The 14,272-nt window shown below is 45.0% G+C and overlaps 1 protein-coding gene across 3 annotated transcripts in view; it reads right to left on the minus strand.

The window, feature by feature from the left end:
* MAPRE1 (microtubule associated protein RP/EB family member 1) overlaps nt 1–14,272 on the minus strand; it is a 44,428-nt gene that overhangs the window by 20,793 nt on the left and 9,363 nt on the right. For all 3 annotated transcript variants that reach the window (XM_079944000.1, XM_079944001.1, XM_079943999.1), the window contains exon 2: nt 9,624–9,747. In XM_079944000.1, the coding sequence (XP_079800126.1) occupies nt 9,624–9,744 (121 nt within the window). In that variant the 5' untranslated portion in view covers nt 9,745–9,747. The remainder of the gene's footprint in view (nt 1–9,623; nt 9,748–14,272) is intronic.

Consider the following 14,272-nt stretch of genomic DNA (forward strand, 5'->3'; position numbering starts at 1 on the left):
TGGAAAGATACAAAGAAAGCAGAAGCATTTCAATGACCAGAGTGACATGCTTAGTAGAAAAGAGCACCAGAAAGTGAAAGCCTGATTCTTGAGGTGGCTATTTACTCATCCAACAGAAATATACTGTGGGAATTACGTACCAGGCAATGAATTAGCAATATTTATGCTTCTTAAAATGGAGGCACTGGGCTTCCCTGGTGGCGCAGTGGTTGGGAGTCCGCCTGCCAATGCAGAGGACATGGGTTCGATCCCTGGTCCAGAAAGATCCCACATGCCGCAAGAGCAACTAAGCCCACGCACCACAACTACTGAGCCTGCACTCTAGAGCCCACGAGCCACAATTACTGAAGCCCAGGCACCACAACTACTGAAGCCCGCGCACCTAGAGCCCGTGCTCCGCAACAAGAGAAGCCACCGCAGTGAGAAGCCCGCGCACCGCAACGAAGAGTAGCCCCTGCTAGCCGCAACTAGCTAAAGCCTGCTCAGAGCAACGAAGACTCTACGCAGCCAAAAATGAATAAGTAAAATAAATAAATAAATTTTAAAAAAATAAAGGAGATTTAAAAGTCATAATTTACCAATTGCAATATACAGATCTGGTTCGGATCCTGATGCATACAAATCAACTTACACACACACAGAAGATAATCTATTAAGCATCTATACCCACAGCACTGCTTTACACATGAAAGATATTCTTTCTGAACCAGCAAAATAATGTGCATTTACTAAATTCTCAGGCCATTCGTGGGACTTTCCATTCAAAACGGCAGTCATCTGCTTCTCAGAAAAAACCTGCTTGAAGAATGTTGTTTTTATTTTAGTGATAGAAGAATCCTTATAGCCATTATAAATGTAAAAACTGAGGACCAAAAACTGTGGCCAAAGACTACAGAGGCAAGAGACCAAGCTTAGAACCAGACCCCAGGTATCCTGACTTCTGGTCCATTGCTCTTTTCCATGTCATTATCCACCATATTAGGACACCTTACCCTGGAATAAAGAAGCATTTCCCGAATCAGGGAAGAAAGAGGTATACCATGCTGCTACACTCTGACTGAAAAAGATTTAACAAAGAAAAACGCTGAGACCCCACTAAAAATAGACAAATCAACTGGACAATTCACACAAAAAAATGTAAACAGCTGATAAACACATCGGGAGCCAACCTAAGGAAATGAATTTTTAAGAAAATATAGCCTGGCAGTCCAGTGGTTAGGACTCTGCACTTTCACTGCCGAGGGCCTGGGTTCAATCCCTGGTCAGGGAACTAAGATCCCACAAGCCACCAGTGCAGCAAAAAAAAAAAAAAAAAGTGAATTTAATAAAGTAATACCAATTTAAAAAAAATACAGCAAAGATTTACACATGAAACTTGTGTAACTTTATTTACAAGAGTAAAAAATGGAAGCAACCTATATGTCCAAAAATAGGAGCAATCAATTATGTAATCTGCACACCTTCACCTAAGAGAATATTATGCAAGCATTCAAAGCACATTTTTTTTTTCAATTGTGGGGGAAAAAGCTCAAGATTTAATATTACAAGAAAAAGCAAGATACAAAAACATATCTATAAAATGTCTTCATATATGTAAAAATATCCACCTTAATATATATGCATAGGAAAAAAAAGACTAGAAGAAAACACAATGTGGAGACTTCCCTGGTGGTCCAATGGTAAAGAATCCACCTTCCAATGCAGGGGACGTGGGTTCAATCCCTGCTCAGGGAACTAAGATCCCACATGCCACGGGGCAACTAAGCCCATTAGCCACAACTACTAAGCTTGCGTGCCTCAACGAGAGAGCCCGTGTGCCACAACTAGAGAGAGAAAACCCACATGCCACAACTAGAGAGACGCCCACGCAATGCAAGGAAAGATGCCGCATGTCTCAACGAAGATCCTGCGTGCCACAACTAAGACCTGATGCAGCCAAAAATAAATAAATTAAATAAATAAATATTAAAAAATAAAAAACACAATGTATTACATTAAACCATACAAAGTTATTGCTTTTAGATCAAAAATGATTGAACAGTGGCCATCTCTGGGGACTGGTACTGAATACATTCTATTTTTAAAATATTAATTATGTACTACAATGAATTATTTTATAATCAAACACAAAAAAAGAAGGTAAATGTTTTTTACAAAGAAGTCTGTCAGCTGCTTTTTTACAAAAGGGCTCAAAACTCCTGGCCTGTAGATGTCTCAGCTTGTTTCAGAAGAGGTTAAAAGGGGCTCTCCTTCCAGTCTCTGCCTTAATAACAAAGGCTGGCAACATAAGCAGGGTAAGAAGGGGACCCCTCAGGTCTTCCTTGGTGGTGCAGTGCTTGGGAATCCACCTGCCAATGCAGGGGACGTGGGTTCAATCCCTGGTCCGGGAAGATCCCACATGCCTCGGAGCAACTAAGCCCGTGCACCACAACTACTGAGCCTATGCTCTAGAGCCCGCGAGCCACAACTACTGAAGCCCGCATGCCACAACTACTGAAGCCTGCACGCCTAGAGCCTGTGCTCCGCAATAAGAGAAGCCACTGCAATGAGAAGCTCATCCACCTCAACGAAAAGTAGCCCCCGCTCGCCACAACTAGAGAAAGCCCACATACAGCAACAACGACCCAATGCAGCCAAAAATAAATAAATTTAAAAAAAAGAAAAAAAGAAGAGGACCCCTCTTACATGGCTGCTGTCCCAATGATCTGGGGCAGGAGAACAGGTCTATGTCAAATCTGTGGCTGGAAAATGCAGACAGACTTAGCGTTGGACCAGCTGTGTCATGGCACCAACCACCAAGTCTCCGCTGACTGCAGCCCTATTCTGCCAGGATCTGTGCTACAAGCACAGAACACACAAGGGCACAATGCAGCCCCTTCTCCAAAAGCTTGCAATATCTCAAGTGCACTGGCTCTCAACCCTTTTGGGTCAAGGGTCCCTTGGAGAATTAGATGAAAGCTGAAGTCAATATTCTACACAGGATAGATGCCTTTCAGGACTTCCCTGGCGGTCCAGAGGTTAGGACTCTGCACTTCCAGTGCAGGGGGCATGGGTTCGATCCCTGGTCAGGGAATTAAGATCCCACATGCTCCGTCACGGCCAAAAAAAAAAAAAAAAAAGGATAAATGCCTTCCTATCAGAAAACTCTAGATTAAGAGTCCTCAAAGTTTTACACAAAGGAAACACTCTATTAAATGTAAAAGTGTTCAGGCTTTTGGAAGTAGGTGAGGCTTAAGTCATCTTAAAGGATGAATAAAATTTGGAAATAGAAGGCTGTGAGGAGTCATTAATGCAGACATTAAAAGTCGACCTCGGGCTTCCCTGGTGGCGCAGTGTTTGGGAGTCTGCCTGCCATTGCAGGGGACGCGGGTTCGTGCTCCGGTCCAGGAGGATCCCACATGCTGCGGAGCGGCTGGGCCCGTGAGCCATGGACACTGAGCCTGCGTGTCCGGAGCCTGTGCTCCGCAACAGGAGAGGCCATAGCAGTGAGAGGCCCACGTACAGCAAAAAAAAAAAAAAAATGTCGGCCTCGAGACATTTTAACAAGTGAAACATAATCCTATTTTAATTTTAAAAGAAACAAAACCATACAACATTGTGTGCTTGTATTTGTTACTTACTGCAACAGTCTGTAATAGCAATAGACTGGAAACAAACTAAATGTCCATTAATAGGGGACTGATCCAAGGAAATTATGGCACTACACAGCCATAAAAGAAAGGAAAGTGGCACCTGCTACATGCATATGGAACACTCTCCAGAGTGTTCAGTGCAATTAAACACTACCACTTGTGTAAAAGGGGGGAAGAGAACACACACACAAAACACAGACAGATGGATGTTTCTGCTTGTATACACTCTCTCTGGAGGCCACCCAGCTGATAACACTGGTTACTTCAGGGTTGGGGAACTGGGTGGCTAGTAGATGGGCTTACTTTTCACAGGGAGACTTTTTGCTGTTTATCTTTTTGTTCCTTTTGAATTGTAAACCATTTGAGACTTTCAGTTATTCAAAAAGTATGTCAATTATGTTTTAAAATTATAGAAAATACTGAACGTACAGCTAAAATGAGTAACCTTGGGCAAGCTGTTTAACTTCTCTGTCTCAGTTTCTCCATCTATAAAATGGTGATGACAGTCCTTACCTCCCCCCCACCCCCCACACCGAGGTTATATAGGTAAAGCACTTTAGAAAGTGCCTGGCCTATAGTAAGAGTTCAATAAATTAAACCATAATTAGGGGGAAAAATGCAGCTAAAAGATAACAATAACTATCACTTGTGACAATACAGCAGATTATGGTTTTCTTCTTAATGTTTCTATGAAGAAGACCTCATTACTTATAATCAGAAGAAAATAAGTTTCTTGTCTCTTGCTTTAATTAACACCAAGAGGTACTTGAAGAATTAGGCAAAATAATTTAAAGAGGTACTTCCTTGAGCAGAGAAGTGACAATAAAAAATGGTCTCTTTGAAAGGCTGCAGACTATCTGATACAGTAAAAGAAGAGTGGGGGAGGGGAGCCTGCAGGGAACGTAGGGCCCTGTTAGGAGGCCACTATGGCAGCAGCCTGCAAACTGAGAAGGGGTTACAGCAAAAGACCCTGCAGGAGACACAGAGAATTTTGTGAGTTAGCCTAAAAAGATGATTCTCAGGCCTGCGACACTAGAAGAATGGTGGAATTATGGCCCAAAATGGAGTGTCTGGAAAAGGGAGCCCAACTTGAGCAGAAAACAAAATGGGTGAGGCCTGGTCAGGCTCTTGGTCTCACTCTCAGAGCAGCTCTGGGAGCAAGACTGACAAGCTATTTTATATCAACTTGAGGGCTGGCAGGGCCCCACAATGAGCTAAGAAAAAAGGAAACCTAGCTTTTGCCTGGGAGCATCCAAACAGCTCTTCTACTCTGTACAGCACAGAACTGTGAAGGAGGTCAGGATGGAGGGGAGAAGGCAAGGAAGGGGGATCCAAGAACATTCAGTGAGGGCCACCTGACATGTTCAGAGCACCACGCTGAGCCCTTGGAAAAGCGCAGAGGGGCCTGATCGTGAACTGGAATCGAAGGAAGAGAGGAATGGAAAGCAAATGGCACCCCCACCCCCATCCCTTCTTTTGGGCCACACTGCCTGGCTTGCAGGATCTCAGCTCCCCAACCAGGGATTGAACCCAGGCCACGGCAGTGAAAGCCTAAAATCCTAACCACTAGGCCACCAAGGAACTCCCTTTTTTTTTCAGCATCCCCCTTCTGACACAAGCGATCCCATCAGAATCTTTCTCTGTGATCGGGGTTTTTCCCTTGATGACTATCTTTTCAAAATACTTGACTAACTCTCCAAAACAGAGAGACTACGGAATGTAATGAATCCTGAAACAAGCGGCCACTCTATCACTGAAAGTCATCCTCACCTTATCTCACTACAAGGCTAAGCAATGGCTCACTTCACTGTTGGAGGCAGGGAGCCCACAATGCTGATAAAACCCAGCCATTTCACAGGCAGCCAGCACATGAGTAGTGTACGACCTCAGAGCTTTGCCCTCTCAAGGGAAAAACCTATTCCTACCTTTCAAAGCTTGGGCTTGGTAGAGAATTCTGATCTGCATGACCCCCTGCTCATCAGAAGTAAGATCAGGAGGGACCAGGCTCCAGTGTTAAACGTCACTCGGATTCTCCTCGGGCCTCAGTAAACACGAGAATCTGAGGAGCCTCACTTTCTCTCTGACTCCAATCCCCAGGCAGCAGACCTTTTTCAGGGACACGGTGTCTGCGGCTCATCCTGTTTGGTCTCATACTGGAAGCTGAGACCCCATTTCCTACACGTCAATGTGAAACACAACACAACCTTCTACATACTCTGAGAAAAGTTCCACACGGCTTTCAAGAGGTGAACTAGCTGTGAACAGAAGTTTGTTTATAAATCACGTGCATAAGTATTCTGCACTGGGACTTCCCTGGTGGTTAAGAATCCACCTGCCAATGCAGGGGACACGGGTTCGAGCCCTGGTCTGGGAAGAACCCACATGCCACAGAGCAACTAAGCCCGTGCACCACAACTACTGAGCCTGTGCTCTAGAGCCCATGAGCCACAACTACTGAGCCCACGTGCCACAACTACTGAAGCCCGCAAGCCTAGAGCCCGTGCTCCACAACAAGAGAAGCCACTACAATGAGAAGTCCACTCAACGCAATGAAGAGTAGCTCCCACTCGCTGCAACAAGAAAGGCTGAGCGCAGCAATGAAAACCCGACGCAGCCAAAAATAAATAAATAAATAAATTTTCAAAGAAAAAAAAAGAAGTATTCTGCACGTTCTACTGGGGAAAAGCCCTTTATCTAGGATAAGAAAAATGGCAGGCAGCAGGCAAAGTTGAAACTCTTCACAGATTTTTAATGAGACAATATCACTATAAATGATAATATGTAATTTACATTTGTTCAACTCTCCTCCAAATGCTTCTTTTAAAAGACACAGCATGTATACAGCAGAAAGAGTATAGGCTGTGTGGTCAGAAAGATCCCGGGTTCAAAATCAGGCTCTATAACGTCTAAGCTGTGCCCCGCGCAGTCTCCTCCTGTGTAAAACGAGAATGTGTCCTGCCCCTTGAGAGATCGAGGTTCACCTCAAGGGTCTGGTGCAGAATCAGTATCTGAGAGCTATTTTTACAGGTGAGCCTCACAACAGCGCAAAAGGTGAACCAGATCCTACTACCCCAGTTTATAGATGAGGAACCAGAACATTATGGGACTTGGGACTTCCCTGGTGGTCCAGTGGTTAAGACTCCGTGCTTCCAATGCAGGGGGTGTGGGTTTAATCTCTGGTTGGGGAATTAAGATTCCACATGCTGCACGGAGGAGCCAAGAAATAAAAATAAATAAGTAAGAATAAAATAATTTTTTTTTTAAAGTTATGGGGCTCGTCCAAAGTCACATGGCTCAGTGCAGACTGAAGTCTCTTCATGCCAAGTCCTGACTACTCATGACAGCTCCCTGTCTGAATGAGACAAATCTGGAGCCAGATCCGCACATATACAACTTATCTACATGTGAAAAGAGATCTCATTTTTGAATTAACTAAGTGAAATACATCTTGGAGTATATTTATAATAGAAAGAGGTAATTTTTAGGGAGAAACTGCTGGTGAAAAAGCTGGCTCCAAAGAAAACTAAGATGACCTCATCCCCCCCATTAATCACCAGGCAAACAAGTGCTTTAAAAGCCTCCAACAAATGGGGATGTGGCAGTGAAACTGAGGAAATTAACAGAAAGCAGGGGGAAAGCAGCACGGATCTAAGACTAACAGCCAGTGCCTAAGACTAACAAAGCAACTGACGTTTAATAAGCATGACTCCTGGGCAACCCTGTCTCACTGTACAACTTCACATCTAGCCTCTCTGACTATCTATAAAACTGAGATTAAATCTCACAGGGGAGGGATTTCCCTGGTGGTCCAGTGGCTAAGACTCCACGCTCCCAATGCAGGGGTCCCAGGTTCGAGCCCTGGTCAGGGAACGAAATCCCACATGCCACAACTAAGAGTTCGCATGCCACAACTAAAGATCCCTGGGCACTTCCCCGGTGGTCCAGTGGTTAAGAATCCGCCTTCCAGGGACTTCTCTGGTGGTGTAATGGTTAAGATTCCACCTGCCAGGGCTTCCCTGGTGGCGCAGTGGTTGAGAGTCCGCCTGCCGATGCAGGGGACACGGGTTCGTGCTCCGGTCCAGGAAGATCCTACATGTCACGGAGCGGCTAGGCCCGTGAGCCATGGCCGCTGAGCCTGCGTGTCCGGAGCCTGTGCTCTGCAACGGGAGAGGCCACAACAGTGAGAGGCCTGCGTACCGCAAGAAAAAAAAAAAAAAAAACTTATGTAAGAGAGAAAAAAAAAAAAGAATCCACCTGCCAATGACACAGGTTCGACCTCTGGTCCAGGAAGATCTCACATGCTGCAGAGCAACTAAGCCCGTGTGCCACAACTACTGAGACCGCATGCCACAACTACTGAAGCCTGTGCGCCTAGAGCCTGTGCTCTGCAACAAGAGAAGCCACCAAAATAAGAAGCCCGCGCACCGCAACAAAGAGTAGCACCGGCTAGACGCAACTAGTGAAAGCACACATGCAGCAGTGAAGACCCAACGCAGCCAAAAAAATCAAAAAGAATCCACCTTCCAATGCAGGGGACACGGGTTCGATCCCTGGTCAGGGAACTAAGATCCCACATGCCGCTGGGCAACTAAGCCCATGCGCCGCAACTAGAGAAGCCTGTGTGTCGCAAAGAGCCCACATGCTGCAACTAAGACTCGACGCAGCTAAATAAATAAATGTAAATAAATTTAAGAAAAAACCAAAACAGAAACAACAAAAAAACGAGGTATGCCTGTACACTTCTACAATCATCTGAAAGTTTACAAAACTTAATTAAAAAAAATGCTGCATGCTGCAACTAAGACCCAACTCAGCCAAAACTAAATAAATATTTATTTTATAAAAAAAGAAAAAAGAAAGAAAAGTTGGAAATAACCTAAATGTCCAAAAATTGGGAAGATATTAAACAACTCCACCATATCTACAGAAAGAAATAGTATACAGCCATTAAACGTAATTATTTCCAAGACAGTGAAAGAAACTAGAGAATATCCACAATTTAATGTTAAGTGAAAAAAAGCTGGAATATATACAAATATATATGTGCACAGAAAACACCCAATCAGTGGCTTTCTCAAAATGAAACCACCGGCATTTTTTATTTTCTTCTCTCTAGTTTTCTAAAGGTTATACAATTAGTATAGACAGAAACAGAACATGTTTTTGTTCTTGTTTTAAATCATTACCTCTCTGCCAGATTCTTAGTAAACAGTAGGTCAATAAAGTTGTGGCTGAAATGGCAAACTTGCCTGAGTTTGGGCTTGTGCTACTTGGGAATAAGAAACGCCACTGAGGGCTTCCCTGGTGGCACAGTGGTTAAGAACCTGCCTGCCAATGCAGGGGACATGGGTTCGAGCCCTGGTCCGGGAAGATCCCACATGCAGTGGAGCAACTAAGCCCATGCACCACAACTACTGAGCCTGTGCTCTAGAGCCCGTGAGCCACAACTACTGAGCCCACATGCCACAATTACTGAAGCCTGCACGCCTAGACCCCGTGCTCTGCAACAACAGAAGCCACTGCAATGAGAAGCCCACGCACCACAACAAAGAGTAGCCCCCACTCGCCACAACTAGAGAAAAGCCCACACGCAGCAACAAAGACCCAATGCAACCAAAAATAAATAATAAATAAATAAAAAAAGAAACACCACTGATAAACTAATATAGAACTAGAACAATTATAATTATTGTCCTTAAATAAGTCACTTCAAATTGGATGCACAACAGTGCAGATGGAGAAGCTGGGACTAAGCTGCAGGCCTCAGAATGGAGCCTCTACAGCAGGAGACGGTAGACACACAGGCCAGAACAGAGCACGCTCTTTTTAAGCACAGTTCCTCTCAGAAGTGGAATCAGGGCAGAGCTGAAAGAAACCGGGCAGCCCCAACACAGAACCTGAACCTGCACCTTTTGCAATCAGATACGGGCCTGTGCATCCCTGAAGGACCCGCAGACTTTCCTGGAAAAGGGGCCTACTGATTTCTCTTACCTGAGCACAACTGTTCAATCTTTGTCAGATTCAACTGCAGAGACTCATTGATCCAGGCCAGCATGTCATGTCGACTGAGGTTATCACTGGTGACCGACGTTGAGTACACATTCACTGCCATCTTCTACACATGTGAGGAAAAGAGAAGGACTCGTGTTATTGGGCAGCAAGAAGGAGCAAGCATTTCCTGGAGTCACCAGGGCAGACCTGTGGGGACACTCAATTTATAAGCCTCACCTTCTTCCCCAACAGGCCAAACCAGAGACACTAGGATTCCAGCCACAAGCCTGGATTTCCATGAATAAACATGACCTGAAATGAAATACCCAACACCAGCCAGCCTAAAATTCAGGCCCCGTTTTAATGTGATTGGCATAAAATTTTAAGCTACAAAAGACACTAAGTAAAGGAATGATTGTTTTATGAAGGGAGGCTGATGCACAAGCAAAAATGTTCTCTGCTTAGAAAACGTCAATCCAAGTTTGTCCACTAACATATCAAAATGTTTACACCAGTTTTCTTCAGATGGTGGGCTTTTGTATTAATTTCTCTTTAGTTTCCACTATAAAGTTTTCCAAATTTTCTTTAAAGACCATGTCCACTTTTATAATCAAAAAAGTAAATTACCTTTTCAATAACGTAAGTACTACAAGGTGTTGGCAATGACCTCACAGTGAAGAGACCTTAGTACCAATTCTCTGCTGAGCCTCCTGAAGACAGGGCATCTGAGGGCCTACTAAGCACCAGGAGCTTAGCAGACACTTGTCACTTAACCCAACAACTCACTGCAAGGCTCACTTTATTCTCCTCATTTTACAGATAAGGAAAAAGGTGCAGCACAGAAGCCCTAGGAAGTGGCAGCCAAGTCTGCCCGGCCCCATCATCCACATTCTTTCCCCGCCCCTAGAAAATCTGCCCCTCACCTTTCTGCCAGGCTTTCCAATTCAAAACAACAAGCACAGAGAAACACATTAACTGAAAATGTTTACCAAGCACTGTTCTAGGGGAAACAGATATGCAGGAAAGACAAGTTGCCTGTCCACAGGAAGCTCACTTTCTAGTATAAGTCTGACACTGACCACATACACAAATGTCATTTCAGGCAACCATTTACATAATGAATGTGGAGGGGAATGTGGTCAGGGAAAGCCTCTCGGAGTTGATGTTTGAGCTTAAGAATGAGAAGGAGGCAGCCCCGCGAAGATGTGGAAGAAGGGTGCCTACAGGCCAGTGAGTAGAGGGATAGCAGGAACAGAAGTGGGAGAAGAAGTGAAGAAGCCAGATCCTGTTAGGACTGCAGGCTGTGCTGAGGAGTTTAGATTTTATTCTTTAACTGTTAAGGAATCCATTGTGGGGATTTAAGTGGGGTAGAATCACACTCTCGTTTAAGTTTGAAAAAATTACCCTGGGACTTCCCTGGCAGACCAGTGGTTATGACGCCATGCTTCCACTGCCAAGGGTACGGGTTCGATCCCTGGTCGGGGAACTAAGATCCCGCTGGCACGGTGTGGCTAAAAAAAAAAAAAAAAAAGAAAAGAAAAAGAAAAAAAAAGAAAAAGATCACCCTGACAGCTGGTGGAGAACAGACAGTGGGAAGGGAAGACTCAAGCAATATGAGATAAGGGGAGGTGTATCCAGATCTAAATGAAATCCCTGGGCAATTACCATGAGGACACATGACTATGAAATATTAAATTTCAAGATGATCTTGACATTTAAATTTTCCTCATTTCATGTGACATCAATATGACCAACAGGAGGAAAAAAACTCAGAGCAAATCTGGAACCATCATGGGCCGCCATGCTCTCTTGTGGCCCTTCATTCCTTCACCTAGCAACTAGCTAGACTTCCACGTGTCTCCTGCACGCCTCACGAGTCACACAGCTACAGAATGTGAGAGCCAGAAGATGAAGATCTCCCATCCAATCCCCTTTTTATGAACAGAGGTGACTGCGGTCTAGAGAGATAAATGACTTGGCAGGTCTGTGCCCTCACATCCCACATTCCCCGCAGCACTCGGCACACTGACTTGCACACAACGGGCTCAGTAAATGCTACCTGTTTTCAGGCTGGCAGGAGAGAGAAAAATGTGTCTGTGTAAACTCTTTTCAGAAAGCAAACTATCAACACTATTACTTAAACTCAAATGAGAAAACCACGTTATACAAGGAGCCAATACAATTTAGTTCCTAACTCCACTGGGAAATTAATCCCACAGCACTTCATTCAAACCTCTGCAACTGTCATTACCTCTTCATTTCTGAATCACTCCCGGATGAGATCTGGACCAGTAGGCAATTTGCTCCATACCAAGAGCTGAGTATCTGAAGCCTGGGTTTGAACGTGAGGCTGTCACTCGTTAGTTGTATAACCTTGGGCAAGTTACTTAACTTCAATACACCTCAGTTATCTTGTGAGTTAATGCTACCTATCTGAAAAGGGTGAGGTGAGGTTTAAATGAGATAATGCACAAAAAATTATTTCGTATTAAACAAACAAGCGCCAGGGCGGGGAGGGACCTTGTCTCACTCATCCTCCTATCTCCAGCGCCAAAAACAGTGCCTGAGACTTGCCACCACCATCTCTCATCTCCATCCACCACAACAGCCATCAAATTAGTCTCTAACTCAAACTGTTTTTACACAGCAGTGAGGGAGAATCTTCTGGATCAAAAATCAGACCAAGGGTCTCCTCTGTTTAAAATCCCCAAATGAATGAATAAATGAAATGCATACTGTGCGCAAAATGCTATTATCAGGTACCAAGGTGAGACACATCCCAGGCTGAGCACTTGTAATCTATTTTGGTGACATTCATATATATATACATCGGGTAATGTGTGTGTCACGCTGCCATAAAGTGTAAGCAGCTGGTTAAGCCACGTGTGTCTCCTGACCACACCCCAGCTCAGAAAACATTAATGGCCTTTCATCATCATATAATTCAAAACTCTTTCATTAGCAGTACATTAATACCTGGCCCCATGTGCTCTGCAAACTCTGCAGCCACTAACCCCACTGGGGTTAGGCACCCTGTAGATGTGCAGTAAACATCCACTAACTCAACTACTTAATTGGCTCTTCCAGGCAATCAAAACAGAGCCCAATTCTCAGAGCCTCAGCTACAGCTCGTGACAGCTCACTCTTCCTCTACAAGGATCCCACTGCTTGGCCTCAATGGAAGACCCCATGACCATCACGCAAACCTCACCCCCTTAAAAGGCTCCTTGATCCATGTTTCAAGTGCCTTGAAAAAAGCTCCCCCTTGCCTCTCCAGGTATCTCTTCTCCTTCAGCAGGTCTCCTAGCAGGCCCCCAAACCCACTTTGATTCATTGATGGCTGATGAGCACCTATTACTTTCAAGGCACCATACTGAGCCCTATGGAAAGAGGGGGAGGAAGGTGCCACCAGAAAAAAAGCAATGTGACCCTAAGTAAATACTTCACCTTTCCGGATCACAAAGAGCTCACCTGTAAAAGATGAACAATATCTTCACAAGGTGGTGGTGAGGATTAAATGAGAATCTGAGTGAAAGCACAGCATGTCCTAAGCTTCCTTATGTGCCAGAAACCACTACACACTTTGACACACCACCGCAAAGGGCACATTGGATAAAACATGCCCTCTAGATCTGATCCTCAGGGAGGCAGCATAATACAGAGGTTAAGGGCCTGGACTCAAGAATCACAGACGGGCTTCCCTGGTGGCGCAGTGGTTGAGAGTCCGCCTGCCGATGCAGGGGACACGGGTTCGCGCCCCGGTCCGGGAAGATCCCACATGCCGCGGAGCGGCTGGGCCCGTGAGCCATGGCCGCTGAGCCTGCGCGTCCGGAGCCTGTGCTCCGCAACGGGAGAGGCCACAACAGTGAGAGGACCGCGTACCGCAAAAAAAAAAAAAAGAAAGTCACAGACGTGGATTCAGCCACTTGCTGGACACCATAAAGCAAATCATCTCCCAGAGCCTCAGTCCCCTAATTTGTAAACTGAAGATAATAACTCTTAGAGACAGTGTAATATTAAATGACATAATGCCACACAACACCTGGCACACAGCAAGTGCCCAATTAGCAAACAGCTATTATTACTACTCTTAGAGATACCCCATTACAGAGGTGGATGGCAGGGCCGGTGTACCTTCCTTCAACGGGCCTCAGGAGTCTCATTCCCAAAATGGAGGAGAAGCCAAGCTCTGCCCTGCAGCACCCCAGGTCAGCTGTGAAGCAGGGACTGAAAAAGCACTGTTCATGTCACCCTGTTATATTATCTTCCCAGTGAGCATATAAAATTATCTTTTCCAAGTATTAATTTTCTCATTTCCTGTCTTCCCACCATAATGTAGACTCCCAGAAAGCAAGTCTTTGCCCTCCTGCTCCTGGGTGTATAGCCAGCGCTTAGCACAGTGCCTAGCACCTAGTGGACGCTCAACAAATACCGATGAAGAAAGGAGGAAGTCCAGTGAGCTGGCCTGCTTTTTGCTTTTTTGCTATGTACCACGACGAGAGCTTTCCGCATGTAGTATCTTTGTGTCCCTCGTTTTACGGATGAGAAAACTGAGGCCCAGAGAGATTAAAACACCTGCCCAAGATCGCACAGCAGGGAATTCAATACAGGTATGAATCCAAAACCCGAACTCTTAATCAGGCAGCACC

The sequence above is a fragment of the Stenella coeruleoalba genome (genome assembly GCF_951394435.1).
Source record: "Stenella coeruleoalba genome assembly, chromosome: 15".
NCBI classification, from domain to species: domain Eukaryota; kingdom Metazoa; phylum Chordata; class Mammalia; order Artiodactyla; family Delphinidae; genus Stenella; species Stenella coeruleoalba.